Source organism: Neopsephotus bourkii, unplaced genomic scaffold (assembly GCF_033783945.1).
Source record: "Neopsephotus bourkii isolate Nb327-2 ecotype Australia unplaced genomic scaffold, CSIRO-AGI_Nbou_v1 NB_1376, whole genome shotgun sequence".
NCBI lineage: Eukaryota > Metazoa > Chordata > Aves > Psittaciformes > Psittacidae > Neopsephotus > Neopsephotus bourkii.
This window is the reverse complement of record NW_026901855.1, coordinates 4,449,893-4,469,490: the sequence shown is the minus strand read 5'-3', so window position 1 is coordinate 4,469,490 and position 19,598 is coordinate 4,449,893. Positions and strand designations below refer to the sequence as shown.

Below are 19,598 nucleotides of genomic sequence, written 5' to 3'. Positions count from 1 at the left end.
TCTTCCTTCAGGTTGGATATGTCTCTTCTAATTGTGTATCAGCATCTAACCAAAATTGGTGCTGACATATCATTGATTGTACTATGACTTTATCTGCAGCTCAGCATTCTGGGACAATTCAGTCCCTTGCTTACCTCAACTTTAATGCAGGATTTCTTTATCAGTGAATTTCTACATTCACTCATACATTTTCCAAGCCTTGTCCGCAGAGATTACCGACAGAATCCATGACTCAACTGTAATGTGAACCAAAAATCTTTTGTAGTTCTGAATCTTTGCTACTGTAAGACTGTAACCTACAAGACTGTAGACTGTAAGACTCCAAATAATTTTCTAAGAGTACAGTCTCATCCACGAATTCATAAAGCCTAAGTTTGCAAAGCAGGAGCCTACAATTTCCCCACAATTTTTTTTTTAATAACTGCACTGTTTTGCTTTGATTCATTCCAACACATGCAGAGCACAAATGATGTAAACAGCAAAGATAACAGAAATCTTGTCTTTTACAAGAGCCATCCATTTCATTTTTTTCTTTGCTTGATGATCATATCAGCAATAATAATTGTTTTTATAATTATTTTATTTATAAATTACTTATTTTATAAATAATTAGAAACCATTAGCACTGAGCCATAAAATGATGACATTGCATTGTCACATCACATCAGGGAGTCTGATGCTATATTTTAAACTTCTTCACTAACTAGGACTTCAGTAAACACAGTCAAGTTCAGCAACATGAAGGCCAGGGACTGAATCAATGTCTCTAGAAGGTACCCATATATCCTGGAAGGTTAAAGAAAAGGGTTGCTGTAGAATGGTGGCTCAGGCTGTGAAATGGGATAAAAGAAGAAACAAAGCTCCTGCAGATATGACTGCTTTGTCTTTATTCAGTATTTAGAGGGAAATAACCTCCACATACAGCCCGTAGCCCTTTTTTGAATCTAAAGTCGGCTTCCCTATGGACATAAATTACGCATAATCCTAAACCTCAGCAGAAACATAAAGAACAGATGCTGCTTCTGAAGACAAGCAAGCTTCCCTGAGGAGAAATGCTACACATATCCCTATGTACACACACAGCAGTGCCCCAGCAAAAATGCCAACTGTTCAGACACTGCATTCGAACAAACTGCTCCTCTTTGTCTCCTGTTGTGTAACAGGGGAGTGCAGGCAGGGCAGGCACACACGCCAAGGCACCACTGCAAACTGCAGTACAGCCCAGCTTTTACCTGGGCCTGCCCCAGTGACCTTCTAAGCAATACTAACAAAGTATTCCATAGCTCTTCCCATGGTGATCTACAGCAGAATCCACCCATTCTCCCTCCATAGAAAATGCATTTTTTAAAAAGTGTCTGGACTCTTTAGACTGTAGGTAGTATGCTAAATATATTAATACCTTGTTCCAGATATTTGCAATAAGACTTCCAAGAGCACAGGCAATGGTGATAGATAGATAGATAGATAGATAGATAGATAGATAGATAGATAGACAGACAGACAGATGAACAGACAGATAAGCCAAATGTGTATTTCAATCATCATGGTAACTGGATTTGTAAAAACCTATGGAGTACTTTGAAGTCTAAGTCCAAGGTCAAAACTGTGTGTGGCTAAAAGACCACTGTAAATTAAACATCAGCATCACAGGGCTCTGGTGGGCAAGTTGCAGAACCTACAAGCCTTCTGTGGAGCAACCTCAACCTCCTCAGCTCAGATCAAGAGCAGCCAGCAGAGCAGCCATGCTGCTGAGCTCTGATACTGCTCCTTCCTTTCCTGTTTCTTTAGCTTATTTTTTCCTTCTTCTTCAAATTGTCTGTGTCTTTTTGTTGAGAACTACTTGGATCTTTAATGGTTCTTCTGATAATACTTACCTCCTTTACTTCTGATCAAAGAGGAAGAAAGAATGGGAATTGTACCCTTGAGTGATTTACACTTCAGTTTAATTTCCATCTTCCTCCTCTCCCTCCCCTCTTCTCTCCCTTGCTAGGAGAATCACCTTGATGATTGTGTTCACAATTTCTGGTAAAATGAACTGGTTGAACAGTTGTAGACAACGCCTAACTTGTGACAGAAACAGAAGACAGTGAACAGGGACACTGAAAATAAAGACTAGGCTGATGTGGTCATCTCCTTGGGTCACTGATGTAAAAAATCACCCCAGATTTCTGGAACCAGGGAAGAGAAATGCATGTCCATAATGCTCCTTGAAGCAGTAAATGAAACCATCATGAGCAGCAGAGAATCATTCACTCTCAGAAAGAAATCACTGAAACAAAACACTGACTTTAACCACACAGCCCAGGTGTTCCCCATTTTTCTGGCATTGTCTTCTTGGGAAAAGGATCAACATTTCTTTGCAGAACTGGCTGCATAAAAAGGCTGATCCTTCCCAGGGCATGACAAGGATGAATTCCCAGGACTTTATCCAAAGAACGCACCAGGAGCCATGGCACTGTGATGGTCCCTAAATTCAAAGGACTAAATATTCTGGCTGAAGTTCAAAAACTTATTTCTGGTATGTTAGGAAAGAACAGTAACAATTCAGAGCTTTTCCTTTCAGATGGGTTATGTCAGGATCTAAAGAGATTTAAATATTCATCAGATTTCTGCACTACAGCACAGGAAAACTGAAACACATGGGAGTGTATGATGTACCCCTAAAATTCAGCATCCAGTATGTCAAGGTAAGTCAGTGGCAGAGCTAGGGAAAAAGGTTAGAGGTTTTTGTCCTCACTTCTGCTCCATGCTGCTGGTGAGAAAAAATCCTCTTTAGCATTGCCCATTGCCACATGGGATATGGCTTCACTGACAACAGTGGAAAAAGTTCTCACCATGGAATGCACAGAAGGCTCAGGTTTTCACCATTTCTGTAGATCAGTTATCAAGTAGGATAGGCTGCTTATTTGGCCAGTGTCTATTTTCCTAATGACTGAGCCAGGACAAGTAGCCTGAGTCTATGGCTTGTTAAGTAGGAATCAACCTGTCTAGAATAATAGTAACCTGAAATGCAATAAGCATAGATATACACTACTAGCATTCATCCAAGCAGAATTTGCCAACGTTACTTTCAATTACAAGACATATTATTTTTTTCCTCAGCCAATACACATCAATTCTGGAGAACAGGCACCCCCATCTGTTCTGCACCTTACTCTGCTCCAGGCTACTGCCAGCATGGTGTGTTCATAGTAGCTAGTGTCAGAAAAGAGCCACAAGGTAAAGGGATGCATGCAGATATTTTTTCTCCAGAATCTCCATAGGGAAAAAAAGTTAGAAAAAAAAAAAAGATAGTAAGAATTCCCTGCTCTGTTTCTCTTCTTCAAGCCTTATATCAAGCTGAATGGATTTCTCAAGGAAAATTAATTTCTTTGCCTATTCCTTGCCTCTAATGAACTGCCTCTGAATGCATGAGGGCACAGGAAGGAGAGCAGACTCTGTGGTGAGATAATAAAAAGTGTAAAAGCATTCAAAGCCATCAGTATCTTGCAAACCTACACTGACATAAATATGCTGGACTTCACATGGGGGGAAGACCAGGGAAACTTTGAATAGCTTTAGCATTCATTACTTAACTGCAAATAATAGATGATATTGGGGAAACAGGAGGTCCTCCTGCAATCCTGCAGAGAGATTACAGAAGCAGATCACCAGACGTAGGCCACATAAATCTAAGATTTCTCTAGGTCCTATCCAGGCCACCAGCATTCCTAAACATTGCACTCAGTGGACATCAGCAAATTACAAACACTTGTGTGAAAGCCCAGGACATGATAATTATCACTACCCTAATCAGAATGTGAGAAAAGCTAAGATTGGCTACCATTAGACAAATAAAGCAAGCAGAACAAACGGGAAAAAGGAAAATGCCAGGTTTTTACCTACTATTTCCACTTTCACCTTACCAGATACTAAAAGAGCCACAGTGCTTGTAGGTCAGAAAACGTGCCTACAGAACTACAAGCTCCAATAGTCTTTGGAGTGAAACTGCCTCAGATAATCACCATAACTCAGGGAAGTTACACAAGATGAAGTACAAGAAATCCAATAAATACAGGTATTCCTGAGTGTTCAGCCAGGCAGTGAGAACCTTTCCAGAGTGGACAGCCAAGTGGAGACCTTGCAGAACTGATTTTCTATACATAGGCCAGGCCACAAAATAACTGAATCAAAATTAAGCAGACAATTTTATTAAATTACTATTATTTTCTTTGAAAACACTGGCATTTCTTCAACACTCTCAGGTCAGTTCTGGTTTTAGTTGAACATGTTCACTTGTCCTGCAGAAAGCAGGCAGACCTCTAACGATCTTGTAACACTTGCTAGTACGTGCATGCTTAAGAAGCCAGCTTTCCTGCGTGACAAAATGAGTAGTGCTGAAAGTTTTCAGGTTTAATAAACACTGGTAAACTTGGCTTTGCTAAATCCATCTTTATGTATGCTCTGTAGATGAGATAAGGAGCTTGATACCTATTTGTCTACTGTGTGTTCTCTCCCTTAGCTACCGCGTAACCGCCTTCACCATACATACTATTTGGGAAATTTCCATACTCTGCTGCCTTGCCCTTGTTCTATGGTTTCAAGCCTTCACAAGCAGTGGAGGATATTAGTGCACTGAAACATCTGGTAGCTGATACAGCAAACCTGCAGACCCAGCTAGATAGAAACATTTCCAGACATCATCCCTGTAAGATCTCCAGTGGCTGGGGTCATTAAGCAAACCAGCTGGAGGAGGAGCAGCAGGCTGCTATAACTGCAGGATCCAGCCACAACTGGGAGTCATGAAAACCTTCTACCAGTTCTATGAAGAAGGCACCAAAGGGTTTACCAAACACGTCCAGACAATCAGTTGATGTCAATCAGCATGATTTTAAAGATCAAACTGTAGGAAAGAAAGCTTCACTTCTTATCCCCTTTCAATAATTTGAGCTGCTTAATGCAGATATGCTGAATTTGTTCTAAATTCAAAACCATGTTCCAAGGATAGCATGGAGACAGATTTACTGTGCAGTTAAGTGGAGCTTGGCCTGTTCACTAGAGAGGAGAGACAGCCTGATGGCACTCTTCCTGAGCTCTTTAGAAAACAAAAGTCTTCCCTGATTCTTTACTATGTGGTATTCACAGAATAAGCAAATAGTCCTCTTTCTAACATTTTTCTGAGTCCTTCACCCTTTCCCTTGTGCTTCCACAGACACAATGCCCTCTACAGACTGTGAAATACTGTACACTTTCCCATTCTCCATCATTGAGAGTGCAGAGAGGAAAGATGCAAAACTCGGAGATAACAAAGTAAACCTTGTCACTGGATCAATTTAGTAATGTCCTTTATCAGCCTGCTATTCATGCTTAGCAACCACTATAGCTCACACCAACATCATTTTAATTTTAATACACCATGCCGAAAAGCAGCCTAAATATACGTCCCCAGATCTAAAGTGTATAATCTGTAAACTACAGTAACAGGCAGATCATTTCCATTTGTTTCTTATGTAGCAAAAAAAAACCACAGTTTACACCCAAAGCATATAATTATATTCAAATTCTAAAAAACAAGTGTTGGAGTACTTTAAATTCATAGTTTAGGGGAAAGTCACTAGGGTATAAGTAGTTATATTTTAATGTGCAAAACCAACACACACAGAGCGCAAGAGAAGTAATTTGTGAGAGTGGTGAGAGAGCCATGGTGAATCGTAGGCCCCTGGCTCTGGCAGCTTCCTGGAATTTGGCACAGCCAGCACACCAGCCAAAATGTTCTCCTTGCTCTTTCAGAAACACCAATGCTGGGATGTGGCATTAGAGCCTGTCCAGGCTTTAAAACCATGATGGAAAACACTACTGACATCTATGTCCAAAATTTGAAAGTGTCTTACATGTCCTTCAAGGACACATCAAAGCAGGCTGCTCTTAAAAGTTGCTCCAACATCCAAAGACCAAGAGAACTATTGGGGCTAGATGTACTCCTGCGGCTCTCAACCAGGTATCTCAAAGCACACAGGTGCACCAGGACTTCTCACCTCATCTAGGAGATGAACAGTTTTCATTTCACAAATGAAGCAAAGTTAGGAAGAAAGGTAATGTTTCACCAAGGTCATACAGCAAATCAGAGCCACTGGTCAACAGCTTCTCTTCTTGTGTACAGAGGTTATACAGAAGATACGAAAAATACCTTTTTCTCGCTAGTGCAAGTGACCTTTCATAGTTATCAAAGCCCATCAAACAACAGAAATGCAAAATCAAAAAATGTCTACTAACCCACACAGGACCGTCATCCTGGGCAACCACACAGAAAGTTAGCATTCTTAAGGCACAGCCCATGGAAATGGAGAAAATAGAACGGTCAGCCCATGTACTTCCCAGACAAAACTTCTGTTCCTTGCACTTAGAAGCTCCAGCTCTTTTTTGGTTACCTTCTGTATGGCAAACCATGCAACTTCCCTACTGCCAGCTGGAGACTATCCCGTCCTTGTCAGTATTCTCACCTTAAATGACCCAGGCACATTTTCCTACTTCTAGGGAGAAAGAAAGGAATTTGACATAACTGTAAGGAATTTGGAGCTTTGAACAGCACAGCATGTAATAAATCAGTGACTACTGTAGCACTATTCAAGCTTGTATATTTATGTCATGGCAAAAACAGAAAAAAACCACACAAACAAAAAAAAACAAAAAAACAACAAAAAAAGAACCCTACAAACCAAAATACTCCACAAGGAAAACTGGTCAACATCTTTAAGGAAAATTTCTGCCATTTCTAATGCAGAAATGTTATAAAAAGTAGCATTCTCATTCTGCAGCATTCTGACAGCTAGTTTGTGTCACATAACCCAGCATTCTTTACAACTCCAATATCTATACAGAGCATACAGGAGGCTCCTTCATCTGTCTTTGAAACTCAGTCACCTCTGCAGTAGAATGTGGCAGATGCTCGACAAGTCAGGGCTATATTACCCAAAAGCAGAAATGATAAAGGGAAGAAGAAACCTCTCTCCAGTCTAAACTGCAAAGGAAACATAAAGAGAAAGAAAGCCCTGATCTAATTCTGACTCAGGACTAACATTCCCACTTTTGCAAAATGTGCTCTGAGATACTGAGCAAGCACGAAGTAGCTATCAGAAGAGACAGTTTCTAAACACACATCTTAAGAGACTGTACCTCCAGCAGCACAGGTCTGAGCAATGTTTCAAAGAGCACAGGGACATATATTAAATCAGAATGACAGGATTCAACAATAACATCAGGTTTCTCGTGTCCCAGATCTCATAAGATCATTGAAATCTCCCAGGATCAAGTACCAGGTGAACAGACTAAAGCTTCAATTTTGCAGATCAACACAAGCTCTTCCAAGTTGGGAACAGTTAATACTGTGCACAGAATGAGAAGTCAAAGCACCTGATCAGATATTGTTTTATATAGAAGCATGCAAAGGGTAAGTCAAATAGTAACTTTGTTTTGAAGAACCAGCCTTTGCATAAGCCAAGTTGCTCAACTTTTCCTACATTGAGCAACTGAACGCTGTGCTTTCTCAGAAACATTACAGAAGGGTGGGGGAGTTGGGGCACAAAAAGCTCGCTTATGATCACTTGAACACACTACAAGGGACTAGTGAGTTCTGATGCTTACATTTCTAAGACAGAAATAGCCAGCTTGAGACAATTTAAGCAGACTTCACCTTTCTTTAAAAATATTAGTCATAGTTAATATCTCTGAGGAAGGGAACATAAACATTCAGGCATACAGAATCACTAGTCTTTGCAATAAAAAAATAGGCTTCATTGTTGATAGGAGACTAGCAGCAAGCCACAGAAACTAGACAGACTTCTAGCTTTTCATCTTGTTAGAGCTGAACTGCAACCCTAATTTCAGCTCTGAATGAAGTTAATTTTACTGGATCACTGACTGCTCTGTACATAATATTTTTCCCTTTTGTTAAAGCTAACAACCTTTGCTCAAAGTAATCTGATGATGAAGGAACAGGGAAGGTCCTGCTTGGTACCGGCGAATGGGCAGTGCCAAGGACTGGGAATTAGTTTTCTATTTTATAGAAAAGGCGTGATTGCAGTAACAAAGACACTTGGGATGAGGAATAGGTCACACCGGAGGAGCAGCAAGGAACAGGATATATGTATTATAAAGATACACTGTTATGGCTGTGTGTGGCAAGTTTTGACACTGGTCTGCAGAATATCTGCCTTATGGAAACTCTCTTCTCATTTGTCTAAGCAAGCATTTATTCTCATTTTCTAATTTTTAAAAAAGATGTAAGAGGTGGAAACACTTTATATAAATGACGGAACTTCTAAAAATCGTCTAAGGCCTGAGAGTTACTCCTACAGGATTTGGTGACTGCTCACTGCCAGTCCTCATGACAAGCCTCCACTTTTCGCTGCGACTTGTGCAACAGCCTGAGCAAGCCTAGTTCCCACAAAGGGAAACCAAAAGAGAAACACCCCCATGCCCACCACTGCTCCCACAGCTGCCCCCGCACAGCAGCAGCCTGAAGGCTGGGGCAATCTGCATGAGGCATCACACATCACCGCTGTGCACCCTCACTCCCCATCCATTAGGCAGGGCCAGAGAAAAAACAGCTGGAGGAGAAAAGATGAAACCAAATTAATTAATTCATCACTAAGACAAAACATGCACAAATCTCTTCATTTTATCTGTCAACCAGAGACATGCATTATTCATCAGCTGAGGCGATGAGGATGTGGAATGAGGGGCTGTGAAGCCACTGCTGCAGGCTCTGGTGGAGCAGCTGACCCAGCAGGGTGCTAAGTAGCTAAGAGGAGACAGGAGGATTCAGCACATGTAGACTTTCAATAAACACGGTCCCAACTTTGTTTCACGGTTGGATTTTCTTCCTCTCTCTGTCCCACAGGCCCTTTGTGAAACAAAGAGGAATTCTTGGTTTCCATTTCTGCTGTTCAGGGAGAAAGAGTCTGCAGCTCTAGGAAGGTTCCCACATGGAAAAAATATTTCTTGTGACTTGCTGAAAACCCCCTGCCTTGCCAACCTTACACCCCTGCTGACGGAGAGGCAAACTTGTTACAAAGACTTTCTCCTTGAGAAGATGTGCTGTGCCAAGTTTTACATTTTCAGCTCTCAGCTCAGCTACCGGAAAGCACTAGAATTAACTCTCATAACAACAGCCGGGTAACGACGGCCAGGTCCTGCTTCTGTCCAAGTTAAGCCACAGATGCTTTTCCACTGATTTTAAAGGAATACTAAACAGACTCCAAATGAGTGTTCACTGCTTCAGAGACATTTCCTTTTCCTCTGTGATAGATACTAATCTGCTTCTTCAAACAGATTGAAATTCACTGGGATATAGAAGAAAAAAGGAAAATATGGTTAAATACAAGACTAAGTCCTGATGGTCAGCACTGCAGGACTAGGAAGCAACAGAGCAGGGTGGTCAGGATCCTGACCTGATTCCTTCTGAAACCAGTACGAACATAGCCACCAAGTAGGGCAGGAGTCAGAATGAGGTTTTTATTTCCTTCTAGAAAAAAACAAACAAACAAACAAACAAAAAGCAAATTAAAATCCCAGGAAACACAGGGAGTGCACGGCCTCCCTGGGATCTGACTCCTCAGCACTGTCATGCATCCAAATTCCAAGGGACTCTGTCGTGCAACAGTGAAAGAAAACACACATGTGTTTACAGGACCAGCTGTCTTTGTGGTCTTCTTTTTTTCCCTCCCCCTCTCCCCTTATTCATGGCCAAGGGAGTTTCCATGCCAGCTTTGCTGGATGGCATGATTAGTAAAGGAAAAAAAATATCAGGCCGCCTTATGTACCACCCTAAGCTCCCCAACCTCTCAGTTTCCCTTGATTCCTTAGTGCAATGAGAACATAGCAAAAATGCCCATCTCTCACTGAAGTTTGTAACAGCTTTTGCCCAGGGCTCTTAAATGAGGCTCTGCTGGACTTTCAGGACAGATGGGAAAGTCATCAAGGAGAAAAGAACTATCATTTCCTGACCAGAAAGCAGACCGTGGACTCTCCTGCAGACTACTGCCTGATTTTACATCAAGGCTAACCACTAACACATTTTGTGATATCCTTCTCTCTCCTCACAAGTGACCTATGAGTCAGATTTTGCTACCTCCTTCCATCATAGGAACACTCAGATACAGAAGCTGGGCTGCTGGAAAGCGTTTGGGGCAGGGACTGGCTGATCCCTCACATCCCTCATGTTAGCACAATAAGGACTCTCTCACATGGTCCTTGAGTATTGCTGCAAATAACAAGGCTCCTGCTGCTAATGATTAATAAGCCATTACTGAGTCTCACATGGGTGGTGCTTAACAGATGGTCTTGATGTCTGGCATGGCACTGGTTCCCTTCCCATGTGGGGCCTGAATGCGTTCATCTTGAGGTTTTTTGGGTGAATGTAAAATTTGGGATAGAAGTGGGAAATTGATAGGCTGACAGGTTGCTGCCACTTGTGCCCTCAGAACTGGCTGTGCACCTCCAGCTCAACCTGTTTTACCCATCACCATTTCAGTCCTGAGCCCTCTCCTCTGCAGCACAGTGCTGTTCTGCAGTGCCCTGGGCTCTCCCTCCCGCACTGCTAGAGCACTGTCCACCTGCCCTGCTGTGCTCCTACCACCCTCTTCCTGTGCCCTTCAGCAGCTCTGGCAAAGCACCTCCTGCTAGAGCAGCCCTGCTCTGTTGGTGCTCAGTTGTGACCCACAACATCTGCCTTTTGGCTTTGTTCCTGTGCCTGTTCCCTCTCCAGTGCACCTTGGCTCAGACCTGCAATACTGCGCTCCTTCTACAACTCTGCTAGTGTACCTACAGCCTTAACTGGAGGTCCATTCATAACTGTGCCTTTTGAACTCTTCAGACTGCTCTGCTGGTCATCCAAGCACTTATCTGTGACACTCCAGCTTTCAATATCCCTGTAACAGTGACACAGCCCTGCCAGTACATCCTCCTAGCACTTACTGCAGCCATGTCATGCAGTATTTCAACTGTTCCAGGGCTCTCCCCTCCCTTTCCCTTTCCTTGCAAGGGGTCCTCTCCCTCATTTCTGGCACCGGTTCTTCTGGTCCTGCACAGATGTGCTTCGGCAGCTGAGTGCTCCTATGATGGAAGGCCAAAGCTGACCCAGCCCTGCAGAGAAAGGGCCAGGCCCTGGCCTGCCTGCTTGATGTGGCTAAAGCCAAGGGACACAGGACAGAGGAGAGGAAAGTGGAGATGAGAGTGACCACCATGTCAGCCAGGCCTGGGCCAACTCCTCTCAGGGTGGGCAGATTCAGGAGAGCTGGGCAAGAGACAGTGGTGGTCCAGCTGCTGAGCATTGCTCAGCATTTCAGTGACAAGATACTGGCAGGTGTCCCCCTGCTCCTTGAGGTCCCTCAGACCCCTTCTGTCCCTTCTCCCTGCTGCCCGAGTGGAAACCCACTCCCTACTATTTCCTGTCCCTGGGTTCCTGGGAAGCAGCTACCAGGCACTAAGCAGGGAGCCGGGAGCAGGTTTAAGAAGACCTTGCCTTTTCCTTTATGCGCCCTGAGCCACCCGACAACTTCACCCAGGAAAGCTGGGAGCGAGAGAGCAAGCAGCAGGTCAGGGCCCTCCCGCATGGGGCGGCCGGCGGGGAAGACGCGCTGCTGCAACAACCATGTCAGCCGCTACGACTCGGTCAAGGACGGAAGCCAGGCAGTTAGTGATGCTCTCTCGGAGGACCCCCAGCCCCAGCGGACTTGGGAGCCGGTGTCCCTCTGCCCGCCCCGAGTCGTTCAGCGCTGCCCTCTGGATGGAGTGGCCCAAGCCCGCACCGGCACCCCCCAACCCCGTCCCGCTAGAGCACGCCGTTGTGTGTGTGTGGGAAGTTGGTTCTGGAAGCGGCCCGTCTTTAACCCCCAGCTCTGCTCGCGGAAGGGGGCAGGGGAAGAAAGCGGAGTTAATGGGGAGGGGAGCTAACGGCAGAAATATGAGGCTGCGAAGACACCCCCCCCCCCCAACCCCCCACCCCCACCCCGGAGTCACAGCCATTGTCCCTGTTCCCCCTCTGCCGCTCCAGCTGCTCTGCAAAAAGGTTAGAAAGAAACAAGAGTGGGAACCCACCGTGTCCTCCTCGGAGGGAGACAGGGGAGCGGTAGATAGAGATAGGCACAGAGTGGTGCTTGCTGCCGTGGAAGTGATGCTCATACTGAGCCTGAGATACAGACGAGGAAGAGGAGGCAGAAGAAGCCACGTTAGAGGAACTCCACACAGAGCTGACGATACATCCCCAAAAGAGGGAGCACATCCACAGGGTCCAGGCGGGGCGGCGTCCCGGGCAAATGCTGGGGTCTATTCTCAGGTGCATGGTCAAGGCACAAGACACCTATAGACGGGCAGTCTGAATTCCAGCCAGAGAGAGAGAATAAGGTTCATGATGCCAGGGGACCCATGCTAGCAGAAAGGAGAGTCGCTTCCGAGGCTCTAGGGCGGGCGGGCGTGTTCAAAAGGCAAAGAGACAGTAAGTGTGCGAGAGAGCGAGTGCAAGGAGGGAAGGGGAGGGAGGGGAAAGGTTAGTAACCACACACAGAAGAATAAGACGCGCCGTTTCCCAGGGCTGGATCTACTGTGTTGGGAACCCGACGACAGCACCAAGCCTCCAGGAGAGCGCAGGGGAGCCGCTCATGTCAGCGCGGGGGTCCCGGAGCTTGCACTGGTCAGGTTCCTCCAGGATCACGGGGTCCCTGAGGACTTTTCCCTGCCTGCGATCACTGTCTCTCACTTTGCTGAGAGGGACTATAGAAAACGAAAGAGAAGAAATAAGCCAGAGACCCCAGGTAGATTTTTTGATTTCTTTTTTTTTTTATCCTAATTCCAGGGGGGTTCTGTTGCTTCTCCACTAGCAAATGTTGCAATGCAGAACTGCTAGGCACACGCACACGCGCACACACACACACAGAGATCTGGATTGTTATCCTCCTTCCACTGGATCCAGGCGACCAAGGGCTCAAGCCGATTAACCCTGCGCAGCCGGGGAGGGCAACACCACGTCTTCCCGGACGGCCGGTCGCGGAGCAGAGGCCGGGGCCGGGCGGCGCGGTTCCGGGAGCGGAGCGGGGCGCGGAGCGAGCGGAGCCGGGGGCGGGAAGCTGGCGGCCGGCGCGCCAAGTGCGGGCAACTCGGCCGCGCAGGTGAAGCGCAGCCTGGGCAGCCGGGGAAGCTGCTCCTCGAATGGGCGAGCCGTATGCAAATATCCCGGCCGCGGCGAGCCAATGAGCACGGTGGCAGCTCTCCGCAGAGGGACTGGCTGTCTCCGGCGGGAGGCGGGGCTAGAGGGCGCCACCGCCCCCGCCATTCATGCGCCGGTGTCTTACACACGCACCGGTTGCCCCCCGCCCGCTGAGTGGAGGTCCCGGCCCCGGCACCAGCCTCGGTCCGGCCACCCGGGTGAGCCTGGCGGTAACGGTGGTAGTGGCGGTGGCGGCAGCACTGCTGCTGCCAGCAGTGGAAAACAGTCCGGACCCCAAAACTATTAGCAAAGGAGTTCCACGCTCGGCCCCGGCGCAGGGGAGCGCCTTGCACCTCACGGGGGACCAGCGCCCGGCATCCACCGTCGCTCAGGCGGCTGTGGCTGTCCACCTAGAGCGGTCCCTAGGGAATTGCTCCCGCTCCTTCCATGCGAGAACGGGATGCGCCCGCTTTCTTTGGGCACCCCTTTAGAGTGCGTGCTGCTGGGAGCGAGAAATGCAACCGCTACCGGCCCTCTCGATGCTACAGGGACGCCCTTAATTAATACCGTCCCCACCGCGCCGACCTGTTCCGAGTGCTCGTCCTGCGGCCACAGCTGCACAGGAGCGAAGTGAGAACCGGGAAAGACCGTGCTCGTTAAAACCCCATACTGCTTTTATAGTAATCATAGAATGGTTTGGGTTGGAAGGGACCTTAAAACTCATCCAGTGCCAACCCCCCTTAAAGCTCATCCAGTGCCAACCCCTCTGCCATGGGCAGGGACACCTTCCACTAGACCAGGTTGCTCAAAGCCCCACCGAGCCTAGCCTTGAACACTGCCAGGGATGGGGCAGCCACAACTTCTCCGGGTAACTTGTGCCGAGGCCTCACCACCCTCATAGTGAAGAACTTCCTAAAATTTTATTTTTTTTTTAACGCTCCTGCAATAGTAATCTGAGTCCAGCCAGGGCTATTTACACCTAATCATTGCACAGCAGGCACTGCAGCCAGAGTTTGCAGCCCATAAATTAATAAATAAAGCCAGCAACATTATCTAGTAATTTACTGCCTATCAATTTGCATGGCAGAACTCCCCAGCTGCCCCAGGGAAGCCAGGCATCAGTGGTGAAGTGACTTATGCTAGAGTCAATAAGGAGCTTTGGAAAAGGAGCCAGCCAGCCCCAGGACTCCTAACATTGTGCTGCACTGCCTCCCTCTCCTTCATTTAGTCATCCAAACCAGAATAAACTGTTTATGACTAAGTTTCCTTGTTTTCCCCTCCAGACACACATTTGTAGGTGTGCACAGATGCGCACGCCTTCGAAACCTTTCACAAGTATTTCCCCAATGCAGAGATTCAATGTTTTCGGTCATCGATCTCGATTTGGTACAGTATGTCAGTAACTTGTAATGATCAGCCTGAGCTGCATGCCTAGTACTTCTGGCTGAGCCTGATATGCTTGCAATTTATTTTCCAGAAACTTACATTAAAAGTGATCTAAATCGGGGGCTAGTGCAGTCAGAAATACTTCAGTGTTTTGCTGGGTTTAATCAATGATTGTAGATGGTAAATCTGGAAAGCGAGTATATTACTTTCAAATTTATCCAGCATCTGCCACCTAAGAATCTCAGAGTGCCATAAAATCTTTTATAAATGAAGCCATTCAGCACCTTTAGGTATTACTTTGCCATTCTGCAGAAAAGGAAACGGCGTCTCAGAGGCATTGGACCAGTTAGTGACTGATAGACATGGGAACTGAACAGAACAGACACAGAGATTCTCTGTCGTAAACAGTACATGCTGGTAGTATAAACGTTTGACTGATTTGGTGGCTATTTGTTAGCCTTAAAGTGTGACTATTCGCTTTCCTCCCAGCAGGGCTCACAGCTGGAGACAGGGGTGAGTGACCTGTGGTGCTGGTGCCTGCTGGCTGGCAGATTTGCAGTGCTATGCATAGAGCACAGAGCAGTTTTATAATTGCAAGACAACTGTTCCTGGCCTTGAGTTTTGTTGCTGGAGTTGCTGCCATGTATTTGGTGAGATATCCAGAATGATCCCAACTTCAAGAGAAAGCCACCTCCTGCTCCTAACTGTGCTTGGGAGAAGAGGCAGAATATAACCTGGCATGTCACTCTTGCAATGTGACCAACCCACGAGGATGCTGCTAGCATCCACCTTGAATCCCTCACCACAGAAGTCCTAACTTTAACCCAGTTCACAGACAAAGTACTCTAAAATATTTATTGTGCAGTTAAACTGTAGGGGGCTTGATGTAGGGGAAAGGGTATGTACTAAATACACATCACTGAAAAGCTTGTTTGTAAATACAGGAAATCTGTTCTGAATACATTTCAGACTCTCCTAGTTAATCAGCAATGCAACAGTGATTTGCATCCCATCATTTTACTTTTTCTCTGGCTAAAGCATCACAAAAAGGACCAAACATATCAAACATTACAGGATCAATCACTTAAAAAATGGACTATAGATCTAAACATTGAGGACTTACTGCTGCTTCTCCAGAAGGCAGTGGTGGAAAACGCATTCATTTGTATGGAAAATGGATGTGTTTTAGGAAGCACAGTTCTAGAGGGAAGAGGAGAGAAACTTCATGAATACACTCCTTGCCACTTTCCTGCAACTATTTGCCCTGTTGCTGAAAGACGGAAGAAAAGATACAAAAACCAAAAACCCAAAAGAGGGACTTTTTGTTGAGTGAAGTATGGTAGCATTCTTGGGCTCTTAATTCCCTTTTAACAGTCTGTCAGACCACATCCTCTTCTCTGTACTTGAGACCCTGCTCATGCTGGCCACCTCTTTGGCTGCTGCAGGTGGCACAGCCCTTAATGAACAATAAATTACCAAGCTCCGAAACAAATCACTGATGTTTTCCTCACTCAGTCTTCCACCAACCCTTCCCCACATACAGAAGGGTACCAGCTTAGATGCAGGGGATGTACAAAGGGGATGAGCATCACTTCAAACTGCCCCAGCCAGAGACAGAAAGTGCCTAGGAGTCCTTTAACAGGAAAAACAGCTGCTGTGTGCTGTCCTGGGTAAACCGCCCTAGACAAAAAGGAGAAAGGCCAAGAAAGCCAAACTGAAGGAGCACAACATAAAAAACTGGGAAGCTGGCTATAAATACATCATAGGGTTCTGGTGACACCATAAAGTACTGGAACTTCACTCTGCCTTGCTTTATTAGGTGTTGGTGGATGTATTTACTACCCTGTAATTCACAGGTGACTCATGTATTTAGCACTACCACTGCAGGAAGAGGGCAGATTTCAACTGCAGTTTCCCCTCTTGGGTTGCAAGGGAAAGTTTATACTTAGAAGTTTCAGCAACATTATTCCCACCGGATTTACTCCAAAAAAGGAACTGTTATTATCCTATTAGTTTAGTTCATCCGGGTAAACATACAGTCTAAATGCCCTTGCATCTTCAGAACTGGGATGGATACCTTAACAGATGATGGTTCTCATCATATGTTGCTTCCCACAGATAAAAGTAGTCTTGTTTCTTACATAGCTCTTTCTTTTACTAGAAGAGCAGAGGGACACCATATTCTGCAGAAGTGAGAAATAATAAAGCAATTGTTTCTGAGTTTTAGAATCCCAGAAAGAGAGCCAGTTGGCTTCAAGCCCAGGAAAAGTACAACTCTCTCTATATTTCTCATTAAATCTTAGTTGTTAATTACTTTGCTGCACTCAGAACTGGAAGAGTCAGCTCTGCTCCAAAATCACAGATCTCAAACTGGATCCAAAGGGGAATCACCATTAGCTTTTAGTAATACAGGGTGACTGCCAGAGATGACAGCACTGGCTCCACCCAGCACAAACTAAGGTAGTACAGCATTAGCTAGTGCATTGCTATATAATAAGGTTAAGAGAATAAGGTCAGCTAGAACAGCCTGTCACTGAATAGCTTTACCCAAACAGAACTGTTTCTCCCAACAGTCCCTTTTTTCTTTTTCTTTTTTTTTTTTTTCAAATGTACTTTTCCAAGAACAAGGAGGGCAAGAACAGGTTCCGCTTATGATCTTAAAATAGTGTCTTCAATAAAATAAAATAAACCTGAGGGGACTGCATGCTGTCGAGAGCTGAGGACTGGCAAATAGACACCTTTGTCTTTAGCAAGCTACTTCAAATACTGTGACCAAAAAGCTGGTAAGTTCCTCAGTCCTGCCAGCAGAATTAACTGCTCTGAGACTAGTCCCTGGTGCCACACTGTCCTTGTCATCACTGCTTCTCTGCAGGCAGCCTCAAGAGGCAGGTAAGACCCAGGAACACCAAAGAATTATTAGTGTCTGCTCATCCAGAGGGAAAAGGAAGGGTTGCTCCAGGCCAGGGCTGAAGACCATGCACACAGTTGCTGCTATGCAGTACTTTTTCTGCGTGTAACAAATGAGCTGCAGTCCCTGTAGTTCTTGGTTTTATTCTGTACCTTTGAAAATAAAGAGCAGCCTATTCTCAGACTTCTGTGCTTTCCTTTAGCATTCAGTAAGTTCAGTTACCTACAGAAGTTCAAGCCTGTGCCTTATGCATTACCAATGACACAGGGCAGGTCTAATCCTCGTTTCAGTTCAGCTCGAAGGGACCACAGTTTGCCACAAACAACTAATACAGAAGTTTTGGAACCTTATATTTTGTTCTCATTCATGTCAGGGTGAATAAATTCAACAAATCCAGTAGACTGACAGCCATGAAGGAAGATCCGACCCTTGATGTTCATTTGTGAGATGTAAAATGCAGGCTGATTACAACCAGTTACCCTGGGCTAGCAGTAAATTAGCCAAAAGCAACAGTAACCACCAGGAGCTTTGACAGAAGATGAGAAGACACACTCAGTTCTGTCAGGTGTCCAATTTAAGGACCAGAAATTCTGCAAAGTTCAGGCTTTCATTTTCTGAAATTTCACACCTATAGTCCTATGTTAGTGGAAACAAGCAAGAACAAGTGGGGACACATACACACACACACACACACACAAATACCGTAATATATCTCTTTTTGATAGGCAGTGATCAATTGGGGAAGAGGCAATGTCAGAATTTGTTGTTGCAAACTGACAATAACATGTTAGAATTGCCCTTGTTTACTAGAACGTGTGTATAACGGACAATCCAGTGTACTCAGCACTATGTAAACTGACAGAAGCATAGAGGCCCTTCCCCAGAGAGCTTACAGACTTGCTGGAAAAGAATGAGCCAACATTGCTGGACAAGTTTTAGGAGCAAATGGCACCTTTTTTGGCTTAAGTCTGCTAGTCTATGAACCTAAGAGAATGGAAAGGCTTAGACACTAGCAATAGCAGCTTCACACAGGAACTACTAATGCAACTGATTTCATCCATAGGCTTGTAAGTTTCCATTCAAAGATCACTGAATGTGCTGCAGATACCCCTGGCTTACCTGCACAGGACACCAGTAAGCTTCTTTTCTTCTAAAGCTATATCAGAAATTAAGACAAGTTTCTTCTCACAGTTTGGACCACCTACAAGATCAGTAATTTTGAATGTGCTTTTTGTTAAAAGATGGATGCTGAGATTTGGCTTACTTCAATCATAATGAGGACCTCTGATTACTCAGGTACCTACCATCTCTCCTTTTCTCTCACAAACACCTTTGTCTGCCTCTGGGATAGTTTATCGAAGAGGGCTAAGCAGGCTCTAGTCTGCCTATCAGGCAGATACATCTCACAAGACAAAACTGATCTGGTGCTACTGCGGAGCTCTTTCCTCCAGGAAGGCTGGAACTGCATATATTCCTTTTACTCTAAGTTGGGTTCAATCACAAAACCATGGAATGGCTAGGGGTAGAAGAGACCTTAAAGGTCATCAAGTTCCAACCACCCTGCTATGGACAGGGACACCTTCCACTAGATGAGGTTGCTTAAAGCCCTGTCAAATCTGGCCTTGAACACTGCCAGGGATGGGGCAGCCACAACTTCTCGGGACAATCTGCTCCAGGGCCTCACCACCTTCACAATAAAGGTAATCCTGCTATGTCATCTAAATCTACCTTCTTCCAGTTTGGCAGCTGCTCAGATCTTGTCAGGCAGAGAAACAGAACCTGCTTCTACTTCTTGCGTCATTTTGGGCAATGTGACTTTTTCCTCAAAGGTTTGTTTAGACTCAGAAAGATTACAGAAACTGGAAGTTTGAAGAAATCAGGGTTGCCCACCGCTCAACCTTAAACAGTTACTGAGTCACCAATGAAGGAAAGGAGCCTGATGGTTTAAGATCTGACATTTCTGTCACAGAATTCACACTTCAGTGTCTCTACTACCTACATTTTGCTGAGGATATCAGAATAAAATAGTAGTGACCTGTAGCATGTGCTGAGATTGATTTCCATCTTTTGCAACAGCCCCCTTTTACAGGTAGGCAACTTTCTAAGCAACTCTGCAATTAGCCT

The 19,598-nt window shown here is 45.3% G+C and overlaps 1 protein-coding gene and 1 long non-coding RNA gene across 32 annotated transcripts in view; one reads left to right on the top strand and one right to left on the bottom strand.

Annotated features, from left to right (window-relative positions):
• NRXN3 (neurexin 3) overlaps positions 1-19,598 on the bottom strand; it is a 1,029,877-nt gene that overhangs the window by 364,154 nt on the left and 646,125 nt on the right. For 2 of the 31 annotated variants that reach the window (XM_061367499.1, XM_061367500.1), the window contains exon 1: positions 12,076-12,989. The exons of 27 other annotated variants lie outside the window; for them this stretch is intronic. In XM_061367499.1, the coding sequence (XP_061223483.1) occupies positions 12,076-12,319 (244 nt within the window). In that variant the 5' untranslated portion in view covers positions 12,320-12,989. Of the gene's footprint in view, positions 1-12,075; positions 12,995-19,598 lie in introns of those variants that run through there. 2 more of the 31 variants (XM_061367510.1, XM_061367511.1) reach the window with 2 other exon arrangements.
• On the top strand, positions 14,105-17,655 carry LOC133219882 (uncharacterized). The gene is made up of 2 exons (XR_009727555.1): positions 14,105-14,986; positions 17,443-17,655. It is a non-coding gene; the product is annotated as an uncharacterized LOC133219882 (long non-coding RNA).